This window comes from Columba livia, chromosome 8 (assembly GCF_036013475.1).
Source record: "Columba livia isolate bColLiv1 breed racing homer chromosome 8, bColLiv1.pat.W.v2, whole genome shotgun sequence".
Classification (NCBI taxonomy): Eukaryota; Metazoa; Chordata; class Aves; order Columbiformes; family Columbidae; genus Columba; species Columba livia.
Genome location: NC_088609.1, coordinates 10,209,031 through 10,235,316, shown reverse-complemented (window position 1 = coordinate 10,235,316; position 26,286 = coordinate 10,209,031). Strand labels below are relative to the sequence as shown.

The 26,286-nt window shown below is 44.3% G+C and overlaps 4 protein-coding genes across 8 annotated transcripts in view; 2 read left to right on the top strand and 2 right to left on the bottom strand.

Moving 5' to 3' along the window:
- Window positions 1-54: 54 nt before the first annotated feature.
- Window positions 55-3,941, top strand: DYNLT5 (dynein light chain Tctex-type family member 5). The gene is made up of 3 exons (XM_065071955.1): window positions 55-207; window positions 332-456; window positions 1,858-3,941. Exons 1-3 carry the CDS (start codon window positions 63-65, stop codon window positions 2,059-2,061), a joined length of 474 nt encoding a protein of 157 aa, XP_064928027.1. The 5' UTR covers window positions 55-62; the 3' UTR covers window positions 2,062-3,941.
- MIER1 (MIER1 transcriptional regulator) overlaps window positions 99-26,286 on the top strand; it is a 59,001-nt gene continuing 32,813 nt past the window's right edge. Inside the window, exon 1 of one of the 4 annotated variants that reach the window (XM_065071947.1) lies at window positions 99-207. The gene's annotated coding sequence lies outside the window, so the exon portion shown is untranslated. Of the gene's footprint in view, window positions 208-25,695; window positions 25,950-26,286 lie in introns of those variants that run through there. The other 3 variants (XM_065071946.1, XM_065071944.1, XM_065071945.1) reach the window with 3 other exon arrangements.
- LOC102090518 (relaxin-3) lies at window positions 3,833-5,839 on the bottom strand. The gene is made up of 2 exons (XM_005499060.3): window positions 5,521-5,839; window positions 3,833-4,259 (listed from the first exon to the last, which is right to left on the bottom strand). Exons 1-2 carry the CDS (start codon window positions 5,693-5,695, stop codon window positions 4,021-4,023), a joined length of 414 nt encoding a protein of 137 aa, XP_005499117.2. The 5' UTR covers window positions 5,696-5,839; the 3' UTR covers window positions 3,833-4,020.
- On the bottom strand, window positions 8,247-25,715 carry DNAI4 (dynein axonemal intermediate chain 4). Of its 2 annotated transcripts, XM_065071939.1 has the most exons (17): window positions 25,513-25,627; window positions 24,722-24,884; window positions 23,714-23,904; window positions 21,908-22,014; window positions 21,532-21,688; window positions 20,013-20,152; window positions 19,135-19,293; window positions 18,528-18,719; window positions 17,015-17,262; window positions 15,773-15,859; window positions 14,319-14,470; window positions 13,117-13,274; window positions 12,807-12,928; window positions 12,049-12,147; window positions 11,414-11,640; window positions 10,501-10,654; window positions 8,247-8,398 (listed from the first exon to the last, which is right to left on the bottom strand). In XM_065071939.1, exons 1-17 carry the CDS (start codon window positions 25,545-25,547, stop codon window positions 8,348-8,350), a joined length of 2,442 nt encoding a protein of 813 aa, XP_064928011.1. In that variant the 5' UTR covers window positions 25,548-25,627; the 3' UTR covers window positions 8,247-8,347. The 2 variants fall into 2 exon arrangements, with proteins under 2 accessions (XP_064928011.1, XP_064928010.1); XM_065071938.1 differs by lacking the exon at window positions 8,247-8,398 and having other exon boundaries at window positions 10,027-10,654; window positions 25,513-25,715.

Sequence of the window (26,286 nt, the reverse complement as noted above, 5' to 3'; positions counted from 1 at the left end):
CAGGACACAAGAGTTCCCTGGGGGCCCAGGGAGGCTGCGCGGTCACAGATTCGGGGGACGAAATGGCGGCCCCGCCTCAGCCTGGGCGGGACCGGCAGGGGCGGAAGGCGGTGGCAGCCGCTGGGACCGCTCGTCCCGTCCCTCCTCCTCCCATCAGCATCGCTGCGGGGATGCTCGGCAGCACGGCCGGCGGCGACCCCCGCTCGGGTAGGTCCCAGGGCTGGGCACTTTGGGGCGGGACGAGGAGACCTGCGAGGCGCCATTCTCTGACTTCAGCGCGGTGGGTTTTCCCCTCAGAAATGCGGGTTTAACGTCACCACCTGCCCCTCAGGTCCCCCCAAGCGCTTCCCAGTGGCGGCGGTGGATGAGATCCTGAGGGATGTGCTGGGCAGCTGCCTGAGGGAGCAGCAGTACGAGCCGGCCCGGTGCAGGGACATGGCGAAGGACATCGCTGAGGTACCGCTGTGCTAGGGGATGGGGCGGCCATGTCAGAAACAGTGTGGCCAGGAGGACCAGAGCAGACCAGAGCACAGTCCTTGTGCTGGGCACTGAGGAGGCCAAACCTCGAATCCTGGGGTCAGTTTTGGGCCCCTCAGGACAAGGAAGCCCTTGAGGTGCTGGAGCAAGTTGAGAGAAGGGAATGGAGCTGGTCAGGGGCTGGAGCACAAGTGTGATGTGAGCGGCTGAGGGACCTGGGGGGTTCAGCTGGAGAACAGGAGCTGAGGGGAGACCTTCTGATCTCTGAACTGCCTGAAAGGAGCTTGGAGCCAGGGGGGGTCGGGCTCTGCTCCCAAGGAACAAGCGCCAGGACCAGAGGAAACGGCCTCAAGTTGCGCCAGGGGAGGTTGAGGTTGGATCTTGGGAACAATTTCTTCCTCAGAGGGCTGTCGGGCATTGGAACAGGCTGCCCAGGGCAGTGGTGGAGTCACCATCCGTGGACGGGTTGAACAGATGTGGAGATGAGGTTCTTAGGGACATCGGGTGGTGCCAGGGGTGATGTAATGGTTGGAATTCTATGCTCTTGAGGGTCTCTTCCGACCAAAATGATTCTGTGATTCTATTCTATTATTTTATCCTCACTCCTCAACAGCGTGTCAGGGAGGTGGCTGTCATGGCAGGGAGATCCCCAAATACAAAGTGTAAAACAAAGGCTGGAGGAAGCTGTGAAAGTACACCAATGGTTGCTCTGAGATGGGTGCTGGATTATACAGGTTAATGATGAGGTTTGCTCGAGCAGCAGTGGCCAAACACACGGTTCAGTAAAAACTCCATGCTGTGGTTGCCCTGTCCAGAAAAGCCATTAATAAGTTTTAAGTATGTATCAGACCTTTCCAAAATAGGCCAGTTATGTTATTGGCCAAATTCTGCACAGTGATGTGTGTGCAAGCTTCTTGTTGGTTAAATCCAGTCTTGCTGTAGAGAAGAGACTGTCCTGATCCATTAGTCTTGCAGCTGATTTGGCCCAGAAGAACTCACCAGCATTACAAAAGCAGTACTGTCCGCTTTTCCTTTCCCCCTCTGTAATCAGCAGGTAATTATGAGCACATATGGAGACGAATAAGGTATTCACATACAGTAACTCCTTACTTAACACCCGTGCCTGCGTTTCAGTCATGCAGTGGGAAGATGTGCCTGTTTTTAGCAGACAGAAGTGTTGGTTCTCTTGTGAAATGACCACAGTAGTGTACGTGGCCCCTGTCCATGGGACTGGGGGAGTTTGCAGCAGATGTTTCAAACACTGCAGTTCAAAGATTGTCATCAGGATTGTTGCAAGGGCTCAGTACTGCAACGTGTGTGCTTGTCTATCCCAGAAGTGAGATCTTATCACTTGTGTCTAAACATGTTTTTCTTTTGCAGGTTATTAAGGTTCGGGTAAAAGACCTTATGATACCGAGGTACAAGATTGTTGTGGTGACACATATTGGGCAGCTGAATGAGCAGAGCATGCAAATTGGAAGCAGGTGCCTGTGGGATCCTGCGAGTGATACATTTGCATCCTATGTGTTCAAGAACACTTCGCTGTTTGCTCTTGCAGTAGTCTATGCTGTCTATTTTGAATAAGGAGGTAGTGGAGTTTAACAGCAGGAGAAATGAACATTCAGGCTCACTTTTCCTGTTTCTGTTGTTGAAAACGGTTGTGAAGGACCAAGGCAGCTTTCACCTGTTTTGAAATGTGGCTACCTTAAGCCTTTTGGTGGTGAATGTGATAACTATTTCCCAGAGCTTTCTCTGAGGAGTGATTCTCTGTGAAATGCTGGTTTGCACCTGATTCTACCTGCTTTCAGAACCAGCTATCCCTGTAGTATTTTTCTCCCTGAATTTGCCCTCACTGTGTGATCCACAAGTAGAAATCACATTTTTGGAAAGCAAACCAAAATAGATTTAAAACTGTCCCCATTAAATGGTGTTTGCAGTCAGTCAAGCACGTCCCAGGCCCTGTGGTCCTGACTGTGCACGTGCTGTGCTGCAGATCCTGCGTCCTGTCAAGCTGCGGTAGCTGGGTGCTGTGAGTTATCCTGCCCTGCCTGGGGGGGGCTGGGGGATCCTCCAAACCTTCCTGCAAGCCCCGGAGATTCGGGAGGGCAGCAGAGAGTGCGGGATACAGGAACTTTGCTTGCTGGGGGTTGGTCTGGCTGGCCCTGAGCCCCAAGAAAAGCCCCGAGTGCTGAGAAGTTGGCCCGGAGACAGTAGTTCTGCTTGGAGAAGACTGGCTCTGTCCCATAGTGTTTGAAATAAAGTGAAAAACGTCTTCAAATTATATCGTGTTCAGGTGCATGAGGAAGAGTGTAGCCAACATGTCGAGGGGAGTGACCGTGCACCTCTACTCTGCCCTGGTGAGGCCCCATCTAGAGTACTGGGTCCAGTTCTGGGCTCCCCAATTCAAGAAGGACAAGGAATTACTGGAGACAGTCCAGTGGGGTTACAGAGATTCTGAGGGGACTGAAGCATCAGAAAAGGCTGAGAGAGCTGGGTTTGTTCAGCCTGGAGAAGAGAAGCTGAAAGGGGATATTATTGATGCTGATAAATATCTCCAGGGTGGGTGTCAAGAGGATGGACTAGACTCTGTTCAGTGGTGCCCAATGACAGGGCAAGGGGCAATGGGCACAAACTGAAACATGGCAAGTTGCACCTGAATATGAGGAGAAACTTTGCTGTGAGGTGCCAGAGCCTGGAACAGGCTGTCCAGAGTGGGTGTGGAGACATTCAAACCCATCTGGATGTGATCCTGTGCGGCCTGCTCTGATGACCCTGCAACCCCAACCACTCTGTGATCCGAATATATAGATCTATCTGGGCCCCTGTACTGAAGGTGCTTGAATCTAGCAAAAACCCCTTTAGTTGGGCTTCTCAGCTGATACCTGCCTATAGATAAGAGGAGAAACATAGCCCTCTGAGCTCCCAAGTGTATGCCCAGTCTCCCTGGGTGCAAATTAACTCTGTGCTAGGCAGGACCTTGGGCAGATGTTACTGGAAGCAGCTGGAATAGGGAATAAAGCCACGTTTCTGCCTGCCCAGCGTGGGGGCTGGTGCTGACTGCTCGGGCTCCCCAGCTGTTCCGAGGTCTGAGTGACAGGCCTCCCACGGGACACGCTGCCCCGAGTTTTCTGCACCACCTTGGCTTTATTCTGAGCTGAAAACAGACTTTTTGCTGCCCACATTTCACAGCTGAAACCTGCCGTTGGGTTTTCTTAAGTAAGACAAGCATCTAATAAATTGCTTCGTTTATTACACTTTATGTGCAAAGCTGAAACTAGGAGAGTAGTTAGATGGGAAAAAATATTTGTATTCTTGTCTAAGAGTATAATTCTAGATGCTGTAAACACTTTGTGGAATCCAGAGAAACCAACCTGAACTGTCACTGCAGCTGTTTGTACTACAATATTTAACAATCAGCCTTTACTCCTTAGTGTGCTCCAAAGAATAAAACTACAGTGAAAGTGGTTTATGTCATTATTATTTTAATACATTATTTAATGCATGAAAACTGTAACGTTGAACCTCATCAGCATCTGCTGTGCTTTAGCACAGGGAACTGATGTCTTTCTCGCTGCAGCCAATGTTGCAGCAGGACGTGGTGAGCAACTTGGCTATTTCGCGCTTTTTCAGCGCAGTCGGTTTCCTGGCATGGTCCGAGTCTCGCTCTGTCTCGGGCTTGACTTGGATTGCTTCACTGTTGGTCTCCAGCCTCTGGTCTCTGTTCATTGAGGAATCAGCATAACCATTGGTGTCTTGTGAGAAAGGCAGGGGATTTTCGCTCTCTGTCACATAAGAATTAGAAGCTAAAAGTTAGAAGTCATGAATAATTTATAATATTTCTCTTTACTAGAAAGACAGACCAGCCTCCAGCCAGGGTGCTGAAAGTATTATCATCCATGTTTTTGATGTGAACAATCAAGATTTACCAGATCACTGGCTTTTCACCAGGGCAGTATTACAATAGATATGCGAGGTACACATTCTGTGTGTTTAAAAAAACAGTAATTAGTGAATTTATATTGAAAAGTGTTCTTTGTAGGAGTATATATTTGCCTTGAAGGGTAAACCCATGATTTGCTATGTTAGCAGTGCTTGACCAGCATATTAACCTGAACTGCTTTTGGCTTTTCTGAAATGCAGATACTGTATTAAGTCACAATTTAAAAGTTCCTGGATGTTCCCACTTAAATGACGCTTGCAATTGATGTGCATATTACCACAGTACAACTGAGCGCTGCCTGGTGGAGTTTATGAAGGTAGAGCAGTTATTTTGCGTAGTTTGGCAATGGTGGGTTTTCTCCTTTAACAAACTCCCAGGCAGAGTGTTACAGGTGGCATTGCTTTTTATGTCTGATTAAAGCTGCTGCTACAGTAGGATTTTCAAAAAAGGCAGATGTAACTTCATTAAAAGTGTAGAAAGCCTCTGTTCCTGTCATCTGCTTAATTTATTTTCTTTTTTTCTAGTTCTTTTAACTGTCAGAGTACAAATTTCTAGCAGTGCATGTAGTTGCTGAATTTTCTATCTAAAAATGTGCTGATATATATACGACAGCATGTCAAGATATTTAAATTGCAGAGTATATATTTGACATACTATAATTATAGCATTAGAGTTGTTAATAAAGTTTCTGGTTTCTAGTGAGGAAGGAGAAGACAACGGTGAAACTTTCATTGACTGCAGCAGGGCTCATCTCTGACATTTAAAATGCCATGACAGAGATTTTCAGTGATAGCCTTGGGCTTCCTCAGGTTGACTTGGAAAATCTTGATCTAAATGTTATTTATTTAGCAAAATAGCACACTCAGCTAACCCAAGCAAGCTAGAAGGAAACAAAGTGTGGAGTTGCACCGCTTTGCTTGCTGTTTTAAAGCAAAGCCTGTTCTGTTCATGCTTGAGATGCAGCTATTGAGGGGGCAGAAATAAAGGGCAAAGCTCTGCCCTTAAGTCCAGCCTGCAGGACATTTGTTTTTTCCCATTCCCCTCAGATTTAGTCACACCTTGCTAGGGTGTGATGAGCCTCTAATGCATTAATTAGTACTTACCCAACAGGTAGTGATAATCAGTCAAATCCCTTTTCCACCGGGAGCCACCACAGGTGAAGACAACGGCTCGGACGAAGTCTCTCCCGCAGAGCCTCACGGTGTTTCCTTCCCCGCTGCCCTGATGAGCTGCGGCCAGCAGAGCCAGCAAGGCCAGCGCCAGCACCGTGCTCCTCATCCTGCCGACAGTGGGCCTTAGGCTGGGCTTCGGCAGCACAGGAGGGATCTGCAAGGCTCTGGTGGGGAATTCTGAAGTCCTCCCCTTTATACCCGTGGCCCGTTCGCTCCACTGAGTAACGGCTCATTCTGAGGATGACTTAATGTTTGCTAAAAACTAATTAATGGCTTGTTTCCATCTTTTGTGCTGGGATTTCGGTTGGGTGTTAAAGACTTCTTAAGACTACGTAACTGCTTTACTATAGAAGCACATGTAGTATAACATGTTTATAGGGGACGGGCTTAGCTCAGTACTGTTAATGTGTATGTTCAGCAAAAATGGAAGGGTGTTTACTACATAATTTGTGGATAATGGGTTTTGTCTCTGTTTCCCACACAGCTGCGCTACCGCAGCCTATTGCCTGGTCCTGCCTCTTATCACAGTTTAAGCGACATCGAGTCTTTTTGTGGTAGCAATTCCAAACTAAAAGGGAGATAACAACTTCCAGTGATGGCTGCAGTTGCATGCCTCTTCGTTGCCCTGCTGTGTTCTCTTGTCAAGCTGGCAACTGCGGATGTTTCGGAGGAATGTGCCGGGCAGTTGCTCATGAGAAAATCACATTCTGAGGGGTTTTTGTGGCAAATGGAGGCACCCAAGCAAATGCCTTGCTCTGTTTGCTAGGGTGCTAAGTGATAGGATGCAATCCTAAGCACATGGAGTGTTTGAGCACAGGGAACTTCTTGTAACAAACTGTACAAAGCGGTGTTGTTGTTTGAGTTTACGTCCATAGGTATTTTACCTGCAGATACCGGGATGCAGCGGAGCAGCTCCACTGCAGCTGCGTGGCTCACGTGTCTCAGCTTTGAGGCCTTCAGACATGGTCTTTTTCCGAAAAAGCATAGAAAAGAGAGGGAGATGGCTCTAAACAAAGCACAGAATAGCTGCAGATCGGCGTCCTGGCCGTCCTTTCCTTTTGGTCACACCTGGAAGGCAGCAACGGGTTCATGGAAGCAGCATGGAACAGCGTGCCTGCTCCTGGACCAGGGGTTAGTGGTTTTGTTTTGCTGCCATGGATGTTGTTGTCTGCAGTTGCTGTAAACTTGTATAAAAAAATCCTTGCAATAAAATGCCTTAGGGAGAAAATTTGTCAATTATGAGGTCAGAAATTCCATATTTAAGTACAAAATACATGAGGAACTTTGGAGATCTTTTGCACCTCCTAGCACCACAATTGTTTCCCAGCACTATAATGTTACAGTTAATTAGTTTACACAATGTGCAGGATGAATTATGGTGTGTTACAGCCTCGACAGAAAGCTCGTTTTTTACCAGTAGCACCAGTAAGCAAACAGTCATGACCATCGATGGAAAATACATGGTGTCTTTTGTTCAGATTTGTAATGATGGTTAACACATGATTCACCTTAATGGGTGTCTTTCTTTGAAGTGCAGAGATTAATTTTATGCCAAGCCTAAGCTTGCACGTTCACTGTAAAATGTGCGGAACACAGAAGGAAGCGAGTGTTAATGCATCACAAATGATCTTTAACTTTAGTCATGTTTGAATATTGGACGTTTATTGTCAGGCTAATGAGAGAGTCTGAGTGTTCTGTATCTATAAAATACACGTCTCGTTTTCAGGAGTGGGCAGCTATTGCCTCTGTCAGTTGGCAGGCAGAGCACTTCGCTGCCGAGCTTTCGTATCGCCTGGCTGCTGTGCTGGGGATACCTCCTGCACCCCTTGGACAGCAGGGCTGTAGCCCAAATCTTAGTCTTAATTCCTGATCTGTAGAGATGTTCATTATTTTCTGTGAGCAGTCAGTCTCTGGAAATTCTCTAAGATACCGCGGTTCAGCTGGTGGCTCGGCTCGCTGGGTGCTTTTTTTTCCTGTTTCTTCTGATCTGGCCCCAAAAAAGCCCAGCCAGCCAGACGCTGCTTGCTTCTGACAAGCAATGCAGGTCCAAGCGAGTGTCCCCAGCAGCTTTCGGTTCTCTGGCTGCTTGGAGGTAATGAGATCTCAAAAAACGAGAGGTCTGGCTTCCAGAGCTGCACAAGTCAGTCCTTGCTCCAGGCCCACCACGCTATTACCTCACGCGAGGAGCTTCCAGAGAAGTGTCAGTGTGGGACAGGGTGAATTTAAACTGCAATTTTTTACGTTATCGTTATTTGTTGGGAGTCAAAGAAGTTGGTCTCTGCTTCTGGCTGTTGTGGGATAATCTGCATCTCGCAGGAGCACCTGGTGCCACTCACAGCTTGGCTTTTGCTGGTTTATGGGCCAGCAGACAGGATGGATCTGATGGAAAGTCCACTCACAGGGCAGATACAGGCAACATTTTGTAAAGACTTGAATTGTGTTATGGAGTGACTTATACAGGAGGTTATTTTTGGCATTTTTGCTTTGTGAGTAAGTCAAGGAGAAAGAACCCAGGGAGAAAAGACTATGGAAACCTTTCTGTCACCTTATCCGTATTGCGGGGAGGCCATTTGTGTAGTAGCAGGATAGACTGTTCCTCTAATGAAGAGGGACTTCCAGAGGAAAATTTAGAGCATTTGAAAGAGATTTCTGACCAGTATGGTTTCAAAGAGAAATTTTAATGATTGAAAAACAATAAATGGTTTCTATTAATACTACAAGAAGTCTTTCTTGATGTTTACCAAGTAAGTGATATTGTTTAGCTACTGTTAGATAGAGCAGGACCAATTATATCATGTAAAGCATCAACCTGTAAAATAAAAAGAAAAAAAGAAGCTGTGTGGCACTGTAACTGCAATTTAAGGAATGCAGTGATCCAAAATTCCTATTTACAAACTGAGAGCAGAATTACTTTTGCACTGAGCATCCAGAACAGAGGCTAAGGTAGTTTGCATCATGTTAGCTGATTCTTCCCCGAAATTCTGTTACTACTGCACTTAACAGTGCTCCTCCACAATAGCACTTCTTGGCAGGCCTGTTTGGGTTGCATTTGTAGCATCATATGTAGCAGCATGCAAACACATATCTTGTTTATAAAGGAGTTTAATTTTCAAGGTGATACACATGTGATAGCTGTACCTAGAAGTGTTTGTCTCTGAATTAATTCTCTCCAATTAGCGCTAGTTGTAGTATGGACCCTCCTAAGCCTTGGACGTACCTAAGCCTAGGAAGACCTTGCTGTTATTGGAAAAGGGAGTGAAAGAAATGGGTGGTGCTGGAAAGTGGGGTTCCCTCTGGCTAATGAGGGTCTGTGACTCAGTGACCAGTTAGGCCACATGCCCAAAGTCTGTGAAATTAAGCACTGATATTGTCAGTTCTGCTCTGGTGACACACCCCGAAAAGTATCCCTGTGCTCTTGTTAACTGAAGAACTTATTATGCTCAAAGAGCTTGGGCTGTGTTGTGGTAATTTGTAAGAAAAAAGACCACAAATTTTATTTTGTAAGTTTAACAACAATGGCCTCATTTCCAGTTTTTAAGGGAAATATTTTTTTGCTTTGTGGTTTATGGCCCTTGGTAAATGAGGATGGTAATTGTCAGAATTTCTAAATGCAACACTGATAATTGTGAATGATTAATGATTAAAGTTTAGATAAACATCAGCATTTTCGTTCTCTCCAACTCAAGTTTAGTGTTTTGTACCATGTAACTCAGAAGAGATATTAAAAGGTACAGATACCACTTTACAAACTGGGAACCTGAGTCCAGTAAAGCTAAAGCTACTGGCTCCAAGTTGAAAGGCTGAAGGCAGCAGCACAGGGAGGGACCAGTGGGGCTTTGGTATAAATTAGCAGAGATTTATGTAAAAGCGGACAGAAGGGATTCACAATTGAATTCAGTCAGCTCTTGCACTGCTGCTGGTGCGGAGTCTGTGCAATGGGGCGATTGAAGGGGAACCTGGTTGTAAGGCAACTCAACTTCTCACATGTCATCTAGGACAGAAGCCCTCGCTGGCATAAATGGTGGCTTCTAAAGGAGTGAAGACAACACGGAGCCAAAGGGCTTGCGGGTTTGCTGACAACAGCAAAGCGAGACTATCTTGTTGATGGCCAGAAGAGGGCATGTCCTTCCTTCCTGCTCAGCAGGTCAGGGTGTTCTGCAAATAGAGTCACTTGCAGGCTGTGTTTAGAGGAACCTCCGCCTTCCTGTGCTTGCCCCAAATGTCCCTTCTAAATCTAGCTGTGGAGAACCTCAGGTGAAGGCTCTGGAGCACAAATGTGATGGGAGTGGCTGAGGAACCTGCGCGGTTCAGCCTGGAGAACAGGAGCTGAGGGGAGACCTTCTGATTTCTGAACTGCCTGAAAGGAGGTTGGAGCCAGGGGGGGTCGGGCTCTGCTCCCAAGGAACAAGCGCCAGGACCAGGGGAAATGGCCTCAGGTTGCGCCAGGGGAGGCTGAGGTTGGATCTTGGGAACAATTTCTTCCCCAAAGGGTTGTCGGGCATTGGAACAGGCTGCCCAGGGCAGTGGTGGAGTCACCATCCCTGGAGGGGTTGAACAGACGAGAGATGAGGTTCTCAGGGACATCGGGTAGAGGTGGACTTGGCCGTGTTGGGCTAACAGTTGGACTCTGTGATCTTAAAGGGCTTTTCCAACGTAAACGATTCTATGATTTGTGATCAAGTGACACCTCAAACTGGATGTTGACTTACCTGTTCCTGAAGTTTCTAGTGGTTTGGCATGCATAAGAGCAGGAACCACCTCAGATTTTAATCTGTTTATGGAATTGTATCTGATTCCACCTGTTTCAATATTTATTAGCCAGATCTTTAGCAGAAGCCCCTTTCTGAGGAATGAAGTACCAGACAAGCACGCAGGCCTTTGAGAACCACCACATTTCCTGGTGGATCTTACCGCCTTCCTGTCGGAAGCAGCCAGGTTCTGTAGCTCAAACACACCGACCTCTCCCTCGCTGTCTCCCACCAGGAGGCAGTTGGTGTTGGTAGTAAAGAGCACGGATGTGAACATCACTTGGGGGCCAGCAGAATGAGAGATCACGGGGCTCAAGCTGCAACCCAGCAGAGGCAGGATTAATGATGACATGGTTAAAACTCTATTTGCCTGGAGTGTAAATGTAGCAGTAATGCAGGCCTGATAAATACTGTGTGGTTTACTTTTTATGGCCTAGATTAACTCAAAGCTAGGAAGTGAGGCAGTGTTGTTCTGGTCTCTATCCCAGGGGCTGTTAACTAAGGTATCCTGGTTGCCTAAAATCTATCCTATTGCCTAATTTGGTGATTAATATTTTTATTATACGAATAATTTGCAAGATTAGGCAGGCCTCCTACTCCACTGCTGGCTTCGTGCTGTCTTTAATACAAGTAGTGCAGACCAGCGTCACAAGGCCACAGATGAGCTAAGTTGTGCATGAGATGTGCACCTGCTTTACAGCAGCAGGAAACTGTGCGAGGTATCTGAACTTCTGACTATCATATTTTTATAAAAGGACCAAAGTAGTTCAGTTTTGTTATTTTTTTTCCTTTTAACTATGGCAGTGGCAGAATCTTATCATTTCTGCAGCAAAAAAAGTGCAGTTTTACCCTTATCAGTTCCATGAGTCATCCATCTCCTTGTCTTACAATCACAATTGTCTGGAAACTACCCTCTGCTTTTACAGAATGAATATTTCAAAATGCAGTATTTTCCATAACTAAGCAAGCAAATGGCATGGAGCTGTCATGAGTGATAACAGTCCTGACTAGGCAATAGTGTGTAGCCTTTGTGCCATTAAGTTTCAGAATCTTCTTTGAGAAAAGTAATGACTTACGTGCTGACACTGAGATCCCAAACTTCTACTCTGCTTTCATTTGCTGCTGCAAATATGCAGGCTGACTTCGGAGACCACATAATGTCATGAACAAAAGCAGTGACGGAGCTGAGAGTTAAAATGGGCGTCTGGGAATCCTGGTGCCATAAATTAATGCTCCAGTCTGCAGAGCAGCTGAGGAATATGTCAGTGCTGAAGGGATTCCAGGCGACTTTGTACACAGGACCCTGGGGAAGAAACAAAAAAGAACTTTGTTTTATTCTGAAACTACGGGCTCACAGGGTGGTTTTTAATAGTGATCTTTCATGGAAATCCCTGGCTGTTCTCTGACTTAAATAGCAAAACCAGCATTTTTTATGTGTACCAATAGGAAATGAGGGGGCAGCAGACGTGATAAGACAAGAGAGATCTTTGGAATAATAAACCATTCAGCTGATTCTGTCCCTTCACCAGTTGTTAGGAGAAGCTGATGCTGAAAGGGCAGCTCCTTGGATGAACCAAAGACTATATAAGAAAAGAAGTTTAGGTTTCTTTTGTTGCAAATGTTTTGTTTAGTAATTATAAGCAAAGAAACCATTACATTTGTGAAGTTAGTTGAATGGTTTCTGCTGTCATTACTTCTATGTATCACTCACCTTATGGCCTCTGTATGTCTTTACAAACTGCTCATTAGATGAACAAGAACACTTGTGGATATGACCCTCATCTGTTCCAGTAAGATAAAAATCAGTATCCTGAAAAAAAGGTAAAAGTAACCTAAGTGGGGTTAACCTGTTTGTCACTAATCCAGAAACCTATAAAGGACTGGCTGAGTTTGGCAGTGACAGTTCTCTGAAGAACCTGGTTGCCAGGATATTGTGTGTTGTATGTGCAGTAGATCCAGCGGTGCCAGAATGGATCAGATTTGCTGCTCCTGTGCTCTGTCTGTGCAGAACACACACTGGGATTTTTGACTCCTGAAAATCCCAGACTTTCTGTGATCCACATGGACAAACATGTGAATTCTTCAAATGCTCTGAGGATAAAACATTCAGCTGGATAAAGAGAAGCACAGCCAGCTCAGTCCGAGACTCGGGAGGTGTTGAACAGGCAATTTCCCGCTGATTTGACCCACACATGAGGGAAACCTGCCATAGGATCTGGCCCAAAGCAAACGTGAGTAATGTGGCTGAAATGACAGAGTTGTTCACACACAGGGATTACTTGCTTGGTTTACTATATCATCCACTGTTACTAGATAAGAAGCAGTTTGTTTCAGAGCTAAATATGCTTTAAATAGCAGTGCCCAGTCCCAGGGAGTGCCAGCAAAGTCACTCCAACTGAGGATCTCGCCCCCGCTGCACAGGTTCCCTGGATAATAAATACTTCAGCCAGGATGGACTTTCTGACCTACCTTGGGATGGAAGTCAAAGCACATCCCAGCTGCCTGCTGAGATATCAGATCGTTACTTTTGCTTTCTTTCTCACTTGGTAATTTTTTCTTCTCGCTTTTTGTTTGCTGTATTTTCATCAGATCTGTGCACAGAGCAAGAGTTTTTTGTCAGACAGGTATGTGACAGTGCTATGAGTAACTTGTGCTTCCGTGGAATGCTCAACGGCTCTTAAATGTTCGGTGTGTGATAACTGGTATTAAAAGTGTCACCTGAAATGAAATGAAGCAATTGCGATTTCAGGTCTTATCCCTCTGCAGGGAAAATGCTTACCAGTGCAATCTAGTCTTTTCTGTAGAAACCACTCGGTTATTCGGCCATCTGCTGACATACAGATTAGCCTCTCTCTTTTGCCATCTTCTGTTTCACAGCTGGCCTGTTCCACCCACCTCAGTTGCCATATAGGACCTGTATGTTTATTTAAAGATTGACTGGGACAAAAAAACACACCCATGATAAATCATATATGAAAAAAGACAGGACAATGTATTTGAAAAATAATTAAGCTTCCGCTTTGTAATGAATGTCAGCTCTTCTGACAGAAATGTTTAGCTTTTCTTTAAAAAAAGAAGGGGGGGGCGGGGAAGAAGAAATCTACATATTGACTGTTTTCCCTAGGAATTTTTTTTTTAATCAAGCATGTTTGATATTTTATTTCAGGGCACTGTTTAATGTACTGACATACCTTCACTGATACCTGAATCGTGAAATCAATCTGCACCTTGGAGGAGCCTGCCTTAGATTTGGGGAGCTGTCCCCCTCATCATCCCTTCCCTCTCATTTTTCTTCTTAATTCCTGCTTGTCCCTCACCTATGCTGATGTTCTTTCCGTTTTTGGCAAGTGAAATGAGTGAGAAAACACTAAAAGCTGCCACTGGTCTCCTGTAAGGATTTATTATCCAGGGCAGGATTGTCCTATGTAGTTAAAACATGGAGTATAAAATGATATTTGGTGGTAACTTGCTGCATTTCCTTAAAAAAGTCAGGGCACAGTACTTATCTGTGTGACCTTTCCAACATGGAGAACTCGCTTTGCATGCACAGCAGCAGCGCAGAGAGTTGCCTACCCCAAATAAGGACCGGTGCTGTTAAAGTAATGTGAGCATTTGTCGGCAGAAATAAAGTAGAGATTGATGGCAGCGTCTGAGGGTTTGACTGTACCCGTGTAAATAGGTGGGTGGGAAAAAACAGGCTGGCCCTTCCAGGCATTTATGCATTATCGTAAATTTTTGTGTCTGCAGTTTTGCTCCGGAGGCTTCTAGGATTTGAGAGTATCAAGTGTTTCTGTAGGCTTTTCCAGTCAAAACTGGAAGATACTTACAAAAGTTGGAAATGAAAAAATTGTGTGACTTCCCTGAGTATTCACAAGCCTTATCAAGAATGTTACTGTTCCCTCAGCTTCTCACCTGGGGTTTTTTTTTAATTTATTTGCTAAGACATGACCGAGGTGGAGGAGACAGGGATCGCAGCCTTACCTGCTGTCCATAATCGCAGCGTCCTTACAACTCTGTACGTTGTAGATGGCGACAGAACCATTGTACATTCCAACCGCTAAAAGATTTGGGCTTCTCAGAGAAAAATCCAAAGCGGTAACACCATGTTTACACTGGAAAATACGCTCTGGCCACTGACCCGTAGAGAAATACGAGAACGTTTTAACTTAGTTTAATAATTTACCTCAGTCTCCTCAGCACTGGATACTAAATTTCCAGGCTCTGCTGGGAAATTCAAGTGCTGATAACCATAGTGACCACTTCTAGGCAGAAATTAGGTACTATATTCTAAATGGTTCAGTTTATTTCTTGCTGTAACAGATTAAACTAGGAAAAATAAAGACTATGCAGAAATACGACACTGCAAAATAAGTTAGATGGGCTTACATCAAACCAGATACCTAAAACTCAAATTCCCTAAGGTTCAGCTGAGTACCATGTGGGGGGTTGGTTTGTTTGTTTTATTTTTGTTATTTTCAAAATGAACTTGGCATTTTTGTAAATTTCTCCAGTTATTTTCTATCTTGTACTGTGAAAGTAAGTACCTTTCCAATTACAGAAACATAGCTGAAGATAAAATGCAGTCTAATGTACTTCGGGGAATCTGTAAACTGCTTGTTTTGTGTCGTTTCTCTGTGCAACCAAAGAACTGATCCAGCTCTGTTACAAGATTAAATCCTTAAAGTCACTGTGCCAAGCTCTTGAAATTGGAAATAGTGGAGTGGTAGTTTGTAAAAAAAACTCTATTTCTGTGTGCCTGCCAGACCTTAGTTCTTAATGTGAGGGCTGTGGTGACATCAGGGAATGACAGGAGTATTTGTTGTTGACGTGATAAATCTGCATCAAAGAGGTGACTCTGCATGATTTAAATTAGTCTAATACACAGTTTTGGGCAAGCGAAGTTTGTAGAACAAATAAAACTAAAGTTGTGTAATTCGATGGCAATTAGGTGATTTTTTGACCATGTCACTTTGTAACTGAGATTTTTATTTGTTCGGTTTTGTTTTTTAAATGGCTGGTTTAAAAAGGATCACTTTTCAGAGTTTTGGTTGTTGGGCATTGGAACAGGCTGCCCAGGGAGGTGATGGAGTCACCATCCCTGGAGGGGCTGAACAGACAGAGATGAGGTTCTCAGGGACATGGGTCAGTGCCAGGGGTGGGGTAATGGTTGGACTTGATCACCTTAAAACGCTTTTCCAACTACAGTAATTCTTATTCTGTTCCTTTGGGTCAAGATTCAAGAGCTGATTCTGCAGTCAGAATCAGTTTTCCAGAAATGTGTGATTTGGGGTAGCAAATTCAGCCTTACTGGCTAGGTCTTGCTTTTTGAAATGGAAAGAGGGAAGTCCATGAAGCAGAAATACTATAGCAGAAAAATGCATTGAAGAAAAAAAAACAACAACAACAAAAAAGAAAACAAATTGGCTACTTGTTACCATGGGGTTCTTCAATGACCAACAGCAAACCAAGCCTTTCGTCTTTTTTTTGAAATCAAACGCTCCGTAACCAACAGCTAAAAGATCCTAAAAGCACAGATTAATAGATATATCTCAGTTAAACTTGAATTTCAGCAGCACATTTCTAAAAGGCAACTTTCTATTAACAGTGAGTCTCAGTGCAAAGTCTGGAAAAATAGTTCTCATGTCATATGCAAGTGGAATCACACACCAGAATTTCTAGAATACTGAAAACTGGCTCAATTCAAAGTGCATTTTTAGTCACTATCAGTTGCGTTTGCTATTCCCTCTCCCTGGCCATCATAAAAATGTCCTTTCTAGAGAGGAATATACATTGTTTTATACCATATTTTAATGTGCAGTATTTAATGGAATACATAATAATACTTCTATTTTTCTCTCCCAGCATTGGCTGTGAAAGGAGCCTCAGTGACCACCTCAAACTCGGAGCTTTTAGGTCTCTACAGTGGGGTCCAATGAATTCTGTTCATTCCTTTCCATAAGCAGAAGTAAGGAACTGCAGTAAAATTTTCATCTTCGACAGCATTATTTTTTTTCCCTATACAAAACAATTCATACTAACACTTGAAAGTGCTTTCTTGCCCTATAATTCTTGGGCTGAAGTCTAGAAAAGTGTCCAACTGTAGAACATCTGGGATGTGGTGCACTAACATTATGAAATGGAAATGGTCTTTATTTTCTCTCTCTCTTTTTTATTTTTTTTTTCCTCTTGGGGCAATCTTACTGGTTTTATGTTTCGCATCCTGACTTGCTTTTTACTTTCCTCACAGTCATTATTTTTGTTGTGGCCATAAGAGGGGTCTGTTGGAAAAACTGAGCCTTACGTTGCTCTGAAAGTGGAGATGTCGGAGTTGTTCTTGCCCCCACTGAAATGGAATTAAATAAACTTGGGCCAGCTGCTCAGATATCTGTGCCTGTTATTATGCATCTTATGCCCAAAGTTTGATGAGTGCTGCTTTCTTGGGAGATTACTGTCAGAAAGAAAGACGTGGTATCTAAACTGTCAGGAATAACCTCCATCGTGGTGATTAAGTTTAACAGTAGGGGTTTAAATTTCAATTTCCAGCCTACCCGACTGTAGAGAAGACTCCATCTCTTTGAGATCCCTCCCAGCAAAGTACAGCAAAATCAGGCTCTTTTTAAAACTAATTGCTTATAGAATTTTGTAACCAGCTCAGAAGCAGCGGTTTGTTAACTCACGGGGTTGACTTTGCTCCAGGCCATGCTGCTCACGCTGTGACCACGAGTCACGTCACAGAGATACGACCACAGATGCTCCAGGCTGGGAGGTACGCGTTCTTCTGGGGTTTTTGTTAGGTCCAACAGAATTGATGCATCAATTAATACCTCCTCCTGCTCTTTCTCATCCTTTTCTTCATCAGGCTCTTCCTGTTGAGCTTCTTTCACGGCTGCTACTGCACCACTGGCATCCGATGTAATGTTGGGATCTAAAACACACAAATACGGTGGAGTCTGAGTAGTAACATTTCACTTACCCAACTCCAGTCATTCACATCAGAAGAAAAATTTGCCCTTTCAGCAAATATTTTGCTGAAAAAAAAAAAAGGTGAAGATCTGAGGAATTAAGATATCCTAACTTCTAGAACTGTGGCTACAGTGTTGACAGGGCTATAGAAGGTGGCTGGATTGGGCTGTAGTGTGCCAGTTATGCGCCAGGTGTTTAATGAATGGATTTAGCTACCCAGAAACAAGTTCTGGATTTATGTCCACCCCCAACCAAGAATATTTCTGATCTCTCGTATTTAAATTTTTTTTTTTAAATGGGGATTTTTTTTTAAATGGGGATTTTTTTTCCAAGTTAGATGGCAAATTTCAAAGAGCCACACTTAGACGTTGATGTTGTAACACCATAGCAAAGTTACTTGATGCTGTAATAAGTTGCTCATTACTGGGGAAAATTATGCATAGACCATATTTTTAGACTGCATTTGCTGAGTAGTGTTTTGTTTACTCACTCCTTTATATAATGTGCAAATCAGAAACTGAGCGCAGATAACTGTAATTAAAATAAGAAACAAATAACTGCCATATTGTCAGAACAAAAGTCCAGCATCGTGCTCCAGCTGTAGCCAGTTCTTGAAGAATGATGGAATATAACAAGTTAATTGCCTGAGAAGCTGAAACTGTATGACACGAAGAGGTACCACACAGTAAAAACAGTGGGAATCTGCCTTTGTTTTTTGGTCCCTGTGTTAACTTGGAGCTCCTGTAAATGGTAAAATGTTACTTAGCACTTGGGTCCAGGTGATGCCTCTTACAGTCTGCAATGAGTGTACTTTATGTTAGACACTGAACATCGAAAACTTCTGGTTTAGGCGAAAACTTCAATTTACCATCAATCTCCTTGTAAAATAAATTTTTAAAAAATGTAAAAGACATTCCAATGCAAAATAAATGTTAGGAGAGTAGCAGAGTTAATCCATATCTTAACTGTCAGGCAACAAGTTTGCCTGATATTTTGAGTAGGTCTCAGTTTGTGGTGCCAGCTCAGAACTCATGTATTCAGCTCTTCCAGCTAGGATGGTGGGGTGTCTGTCAAAGTGAGTGGAAAACTGCAGAGTCCATGCTGACATCTCATAAACTCTCCTTTCTCTATTTTTAAATGACTTGTGGCCCGTAGGGATGGTTAATGAAGGACATAACTCTGTGACTTTAAATAGCATGGAAAACTTGCTGCGAACAGGAAACAAACCTAGAAGGATGGGAAACTGCCGATAAGCTGCAAGTTTGGGTTGAAAAATATTCTCCATTAGAATCCTCTCCATGAAAAATAAGTCCTGCTGAAGGTTTTGGGATGTTAATACAGCTTCTGAATGGCATTCGTCCTTTTCATGGCTTCTGGCAACAACAGCGCTTTCTGAAATCATCATAGAAGTTGTACTGCCTGACAACAGATGAGATAAAAACAGCTTTAGCATGATCATACTTTGCACATCGAAGTTCAGGGGATAAGAAGTCTCTTTCTAGACCTGCAATAAGCAGAGAAGAATCTATCACAACCAAAAAATACTTCCCCTACTGATTTTTTTCATGCTTCAATTTTATTTTGTGTTGTTGCTCAAATACTCAGTATCATGAAATACTTCTGGAATTTTTCACAATTGTTTTGCTACTGGCTTAAGTTAGTTAGTAACAGCAAACTTTGCCACTGACTATTTATCTTTATTTAAGATCATTTATGATGGCATTGTACAGAAAAGGTCTCAGTGCAGATTCTGTAGCAAACTGTCAAGTGCCAGACAGGAGACTAAGCATTTGCTTGAAAATGCATCAGAAATGTAAATGTGGAAAAATGTTACCTCCGTTAGAAGAGACAGAAGTAGTCTGATGCTGCTCTTTGGTTGGATGAGATTTGCTGCTTTTCCCCATTGTGGCTCTGCTACCTTCTGCTTTTGATGTAGGTTTTATTTCCAGTATGTTAAATGAATCATACAAGTCCCAGGAAGTGACCACCACCCCTAGAAATGAATTACGCTGTATTATATGTCTCGTTTTGGTGCATTATTATAAAGGGTACGTACAGCTGAGCAAAGATTTACTTTTCATACTATGCTCCCAAATTTTTGGCAGAGGAAAGGGCCTGAGGGTCGGACGAGGCTGTAGCTGCAGTTGTGTGATTGGAATGAGCCCCGCTGGTGCTCAAGGCATGCAAAAAAGGGGAAGATTATGTTTTCAAATCACATTCATATTTATTTTTCTTCTCGTTTTGATATATATTTTTTTCCACTTGTTTTACATAGACTTATGAACACAAAGGAAAAATGCATGCAATAGCATTCCTCGTAGTTTTCTTTGGCCTCCTACACACACAAAAAAATGTGCATAGCAAGGCAAAGCTCAGCACGTGTATCTAAAATCTAGATATTCCTCTATAATTTTTTCAGAGCATTGAGGTTGAACATTTTGTATAATCACATCTATCCTGTGCGGCTGCCCAGATATTCTGCTTTCCCCAAGATTTTAAATCTCATAACAGAGGTTCTTTTCTTTGCATTATTGCAAACAGAAACCAGCAGCACTGAAAAGTTAAAGGGAAAAAAAGGAACTGTCTCCTCTTGTGTTTCAAGTATTAAGTGAAGTTCTGCCTCCTAATAAACCCAACAGCCAAGGGTACAGTGTAGTAAATGAGGGTCTGTTCTTATTAAATACTTTCCTATGGGATACTCTGAGAGTTCACCTTTATCTTCCATGATGATTTTGTCACATTGCACCTCCTTGTTCTTTGCGGCTCCATTGATGGTTTGCATCGTTTTTTCTACAAAGCGATCGTTACCAGGTCTATTTTTGCAAATGTCGGTATAAATCTTATTCCGCTCCCTTGAAAAAAAAAGAAAAAAAAAGTACAGTGACTTTCTGAAAAACAATTGCATTCAATATCTCAGTATATTTAACCACAAGTTAAACAGGAGAGGATGCTCCATGTCATAACTGCTTGGGGTTTTTTTGATTGCTAGATTTTATTTCATGCTACATATCATCTTTCAGCAGCTATTTCTGACCTTGTGATGCTGTTCTGAAACAGAAATGGCCTGTAGAGGTAGACAAAAATCCCTACTCCAGCTACCTTTGAATTTGGTGGAATTCCAAGGAGTTCAGAAATACGTAGCTCTCATCATGGCGCATCCAAGAGACAAAAATGAAACTCTTACTAGTACATTTCTATTTCATCCAGCCCTCAGGTTCTGTAGGAACGGTCAGTGACAAAAGAGAAACTTTTCCTATTATTTCAGTTTCAATATTCTAGCAGCAGACACAGATTACACCCAGTTTCAGGCCACCACAGCTGGTTGTGCTCGGGAAGAGTCACTGTTCCTATGCAGTTGGCAATATGTGCTGTGCGTACTAGCTGAGTCTGATTCATAGGATGCTCTTCCTCTTCCTTCTTCCCCAAAATGACACCTGTGTGATCTGCAGGCAGTGGTGGCTGTGGTCCCACCATGAATTTGGTGTGTATACTAGCAGGAAAAACTGGCTTAGATAAGTTGTTGGAGTTGCCAAGCACAGTACGCTGCAGCTCAGGCTTTGGGGCTTGCGTCTACCAAAGCTGTGTGACAAGTGTGTCAGTGTGGCATCCCTCACGGAGAGCACTTTGCTGCACTCTGTCCCATTAAGCTTCTGAGAGTAAGCCAAAAAAAATCTGTATTTTGGGTTAACTCCCTCCCACTGTTCATAGTAATCCAGGGAGGAGACTCTGCAGTGGAAACTGTGGATGCAACTAAGGGGAGACACAATATTTTAATGGGCAAGGTCACTTGCGGTGGGGTGAGATTTCTTCTAGCCAGAAACTTCTAGGAAGCCAAAGCCTGCCTAGTTCGTTTAGATCTTTGTTGTTAAGAAATTATGAGCTGCAAAGCTACACACAAGAATCAATTTCTTAAATCGCGTAATTCATGTGTACCACACTCCTACATCTTCTCTTTCCCCGGTCCCCAGTGTGTTCTCCACCGTCCCCTGCTTTTGCTAATCTGCCTCAATTTATCAGTGAAAGTTGATATTAATTTGATCAACTAAGTGGAGTTGTAAGGACTTTAGGCTGCCTTGTCAAAAGACTCAAACCCAAATGGCTTTGAACAGAGGTGAAATGGCAAACTATAGTAGTCAGATCACTGACCCTACGTGTGAGCAGCCTGTTCAGGACTATGCGATGAGCAGAAATGGGGCGTGCTGAGCTGTGTGCACACTGCCAATATACATACTGGACTCTTCCAGCGTCTTCTGCTTCCACAGACACCATCACAGATGGCATATCAAATATCCAGAGAGTTTCTGTCTCTGTGAGGTAAATATCCACTCTCTTGTCTAAGTCTTCTTTGGTCAGTTCTTCTTTCATCTCTTCTGGCCTCACCTGCACATCTGAAAAATTAAATGAGCTTAACAAGTGAGACCTTTTCTGCTCTAAATTTAAAAAAAGGCAAATTAATTCTAAAACTATTTTAATGATCAGGAGCCACAACTAGCGAGGCACCGAGTTCCGCTGAAGCGCTGGGCGTCTCACACCCACTGCCTGCAGTGTCCCACAGATCACTCTGGAGAACAGCTTGAATCTAAAATTATACCCTGTATGTTCTTTACCAGGTAAGTTCACAGCTGTGTCTCGTCGAAAGCCAGGTTCTACTATTTCATCCAGGATGCTCTCAGTCGTTGATGCATTTGATATCGTACTGCTGCTCCCGTATGTCCTGCAGCAACAAAGAAATCAGCAAAAATCCTGTGTGAAAGGCCAGATGTCAGTCAGCAAAGCACAACAGAAATATTATAGCAGTGGCGTTATCAGGATAAACCACCGAGGACTGTAACAGCACAGACAGGGATGCTGTAAAATAAGTCATAGAAGGCTCAGGAAAGAAAATAATGAAATGGTTTGAAAAAGACTTAAAAAGAAAGAATTCCTCTGATGACATATCCTGAGGCATTAAATGGCTGATGGCAAAGCAGCTGTTGAGCTCTCAATTCGTCCTTAGCATATAATAACATGCAGTGTTTGCTGCCTGCTGGGCGATAACACTCGCAGACAGTGCTGCTCTCAACCAGAATTAGATCCTCTGGTGCTTTGCATGTGCTGAAATGGCTTTGAAATGCACATGAAACTCATTTGAAGGGATTAGCTTGTTCAAAATAAAATAGGTAATGTTCACGGAGGAGGTAGCTGTGCTAACTAGAAGTAAAACTCAAAACTTAGGTAACGTGGGTGGGGTTGTGATGGGATTTTCTCTTCCTCAAAGGCAAAGTGTGAGCAATTGTAAATATACAAAAAGCATTTGAAAAAGGCAATTTTAAAGATTTGTATTTAAAACTAAAGAATTTTGTCTTTTAAATGAAGAGTTCTTGTCTCCAAAAAGGATGCGTCTGTTTTTCAGGAGATATTTTGTATTTTTAAGTCATTTTTTTGTGTATATTTACTCCTGGTTAATATCCCTGCCTCTGAGATTACCCTTTATAATAGCCAGCCTTGGAAAAAAGACAGAAAGAGCAATCTCTTCTTCTCAGAAATCACAATGGCATTAACTTTCCAAAGAAAACAATAAATAATGTTTTTCTTTAACTTGTATTTTTTCCAGTGCTGACTTTACTAGTGTTTTAGTCCCTTTGACTAAATAAATCACGTATCCTCTCCATACAATTTGAATGTGTATACGCCACTGGATAAAGTGATGTGGCTCATTACTTTCATTTTAAACACAAACAGTTATTTATCATATTTTGCATGACTTAATTGAATTTGTCAGCCTGAAGATAAAACGGCTCAAGTCCATTGACTTTGTTTATTGCCTCTGTATGAAGGTTTGTAAATGAAAGGCAGTAACTAGTGAAACACGTAATTTAGCAGTTTTAACTCGTAAGTTTTTGTAGAAGGCCATATTTGAAATGTATGCACATATGCCCACAAAGGTAACTTGCTTAAATTAATTTAAAAGAGGGGGTTCTTCTTATGTTAACAATATTTTGATATTTGAACTGAAAGAGTCAAGTTTTTTAAAAGGGTTGTCTGTACTGAATAAGTATCATTAAAACTGACAAAATGCTTTAAAGGAAATGTGTTAGCTCTTCAGTGAAACCAGGGCATTTTTCCGTACCCACAGCTAAGCAGGTACCGATATACTCAGTTTAAAAAAAACCCCAAACATGCATGGGGAAGGCAGAGAGCATGTGAAGTAGCTAAAGGGAGTATTTACATTTCAGCAGTAGTTCTGACAGACTCAGTCACAACTACTGGCAAATTCCATTTATTCTATTAGTTGCTATTCCTCAGATTTTAAATGACGAGCATGACAAGTGTCTGTATGTTTGGCAACACAATATAATTATTAGCCCTGCACAATTATCCCAGCCTCTCTGAAGAACAGGTACCCTGTGAGGTGAGATTTCAGATGGACTCACCCTGAGAATGAACCTGAACTGGTATTCACTCCTGGTGCCTGATGCGTGGAAAAAGAAGAGAGAAAACCCAGTCCCGTGGGCCCAAGGTACGAGCTGAACGGCACGAACTTGCTCTGCCTGCGGGCAGCAGCGCTTGGGTCAGAATGGAAGAGCGGACGGGGTGTCACGTCCTTTCCTTCGGCATCAAAAACCTGAAGAAACATTTTGGTGACAGTAAGAGCTTCACTGTGTTCCCGAAACAAGCAACAATGATTTAATTTGCAACATTTAATCTCATCTGGAATATAAAGAAGACCCTGATGTAGGTGGGAACCTGACTGAACGGGTTAGTCACCCCTGAGATACAGCAGGACAGGGGCTGAACCCCTTTAGGGTTCAGCCTGGAGAAGGTTGTCCCCTGGGCTTGGGACTTCTTTGGAACTCACTTTGCAGAAATGGCTGCAAAATATCTGTTAAAACAATGTTCATCTCACTGTCGAACCCTCTTCTTCATCAGCCCTCGTGTTTTTCAGGTTATTTTTTCTATAATGACCTCCTAGAGTAGCTTATTGACTGTAACTATTCTAACTGAATGCACAGGACAGCAAAAGCAAGGAGATAAACAATTATCCATATTTTTTTATTATACTGCTCAAAATACCTCATTGTAAGAAGGTATTCAGAAGGTCTTTAAATGACTCTCAGATTATGTTAGAGAAATCTGCTGGTTTTTACATAAAGACATACAAGTGTTACAGCCAACATATCTCACACAGGCTTGAAAGCATGCAGTTGGAGAGCTGTTACTCTAATTTATTTTTTTTATTATTATTCTTGCAGATTGTTTTTGAACACTCATCAGCTTCATTTCAGAATGGATTAAGCTTTTGGATAATTTTCTTTCTCCACAGCCCTTCAGCTTCAGAGATGCCTTTTCTTTCCTCCTCCCTCTCCTATTTCCTTTCTGACAACTGTTAACATCCCCAATAACTCACATGTAAAACTCCTCAGTAATAAAGGGCTTCTCACCCGTATGGCACCCCTCTGGCCCACGAGGGACGCCCTGTCCCCAGCTCTGCCATCGGAAGTCGTGGACTGGCTCCTGCAGCTCCCTGCTCTGTTTATGCAGATGCCACTGAAGATACTTGTGCGTCTCAGGCTCCCAGAACTTGCTTCTGATCCTTTCCTCAGCCTGAAATAGAATCATGGGATCATTTTGTTTGGAAGAGACCCTCAAGATCATCGGGTCCAGCTGTTCTCCCACCCCTGGCACTACCCCATGTCCCTGAGAACCTCATGTCCATCTGTCCAACCCCTCCAGGGGTGGTGACTCCACCACTGCCCTGGGCAGCCTGTTCCAATGCCGGACAAGTTCTGTTTCAATTGACAAAATACAACAAACCACATACAAGCACAAAATTGATTTATCTCTTAACTTCCATTAATGATTTAAGGGATTTAAACACTGCAGGATGATAATCCAGAAATAATGTCATTCCTTAAAAAAATCTCTGTTCAGGAGGCCTTTTTTCCGTGGTGGGCAGGGGTGGGGACAACACCTGCAGTCAAATAAAACCCCGCAAGATACTTTACTGATACTTGGTTTTCTGGGGCTAAGCTCACACACGGGAACTGGTGTCACAATAAAGGGCTAAGAGATGCAGTCTGCGGGGCCGGTGACAGCCAGGCTGTGGCCCAGGGCCACCGTGGGGGAGCCCTCCCGGCTGGCCTGCCCCGGCCCGCGTTGCCCGGAGCCGCCCGAGGGAAAGCCCTTGCGGCGGACACAGGGCTGCCGGGAGCCCGGCACGGCCGCCACTCACGGGAGAGGCCGCCGGCCACCGGCGGGGCCCTGCATGGCGGCGACGCTCGGCCGGGGCAGCGCGTCGCTCGGTAACCATGGCAGCGCGCCCCAACACGCGGCGCGGAGATTGGCTGGCAAGGACGGCGCCGCCGATAGGCCGGGCCGCGCTCTTCCCCGCGTCCGCCCGCCTGAGGAGGGACCCGGCGGGTCAGTGCCGGGAGAGGCTCCCCCGGCTCCGGGCCCCTCTCCGTGCCCGCCTCGCCCTTTTGCCGCCCGCCCCCTGCCCAGCCCGGGACTCCTCCCCTGCCGCCAGGGCCGCAGCAGCCCCCGCTCCCCCTTTGTCACTGAAGCACAAAGGTCCTCGGCGGCCCGGGAAAAGGGGAGCTCCCTCCGCCCCGCCGTGCTGCTCGGTGGCGGGGGTCGGGGCAGCTCTGGGCTTCTGAGGGGGAAGTGAGGGTTTGTTTCGTTTTTATTTTTCTCTCATTTGCTTGAGTCAGTAAAGTTGCATGCGTGGGTGCTTTCCTTGCAGCAGCGCCCCACGGGGACCGTTGCTGAGGTTTCCGTGGGGAAAACTGGTGGCCGAGGGGCAGCTCAGAGACCCGCAGGTTGTACGAGCCCCGGCACCGGGCCCGGCCCAGCCCCGGGCAGGGGAGAGCAGCCGCAGGTTTTCCCCCAGAGAGGCTCTTCCGAAGTGTTGAACAGCCGATAGCGCCTTCGCTTTCCGAAGCGATCGCACCGCCCGGCTCAGGCGCTCTCCCCATTCACGGCGGGGCGGTGCGTGTCCCGGACACAG

Bases quoted from the DNA above. Each gene is read 5' to 3' on its own strand.
- DYNLT5 (XM_065071955.1), top strand. From the start codon at position 63: ATGGCGGCCCCGCCTCAGCCTGGGCGGGACCGGCAGGGGCGGAAGGCG. The intron at 208-331 runs GTAGGTCCCAGG...CCTGCCCCTCAG, and splicing joins CGGCGGCGACCCCCGCTCGG to GTCCCCCCAAGCGCTTCCCA. The intron at 457-1,857 runs GTACCGCTGTGC...TTTCTTTTGCAG, and splicing joins TGGCGAAGGACATCGCTGAG to GTTATTAAGGTTCGGGTAAA.
- LOC102090518 (XM_005499060.3), bottom strand. From the start codon at position 5,695: ATGAGGAGCACGGTGCTGGCGCTGGCCTTGCTGGCTCTGCTGGCCGCA. The intron at 4,260-5,520 runs GTAAGTACTAAT...CTTATGTGACAG, and splicing joins TGATTATCACTACCTGTTGG to AGAGCGAAAATCCCCTGCCT.
- DNAI4 (XM_065071938.1), bottom strand. From the start codon at position 25,547: ATGCAGGGCCCCGCCGGTGGCCGGCGGCCTCTCCC. The intron at 20,153-21,531 runs GTATGTATATTG...TTTTTTTTCAAG, and splicing joins GAAGACGCTGGAAGAGTCCA to GGAGCGGAATAAGATTTATA. The intron at 11,641-12,048 runs GTGAGTGATACA...TTTCTTCCCCAG, and splicing joins AGACATACAGAGGCCATAAG to GGTCCTGTGTACAAAGTCGC.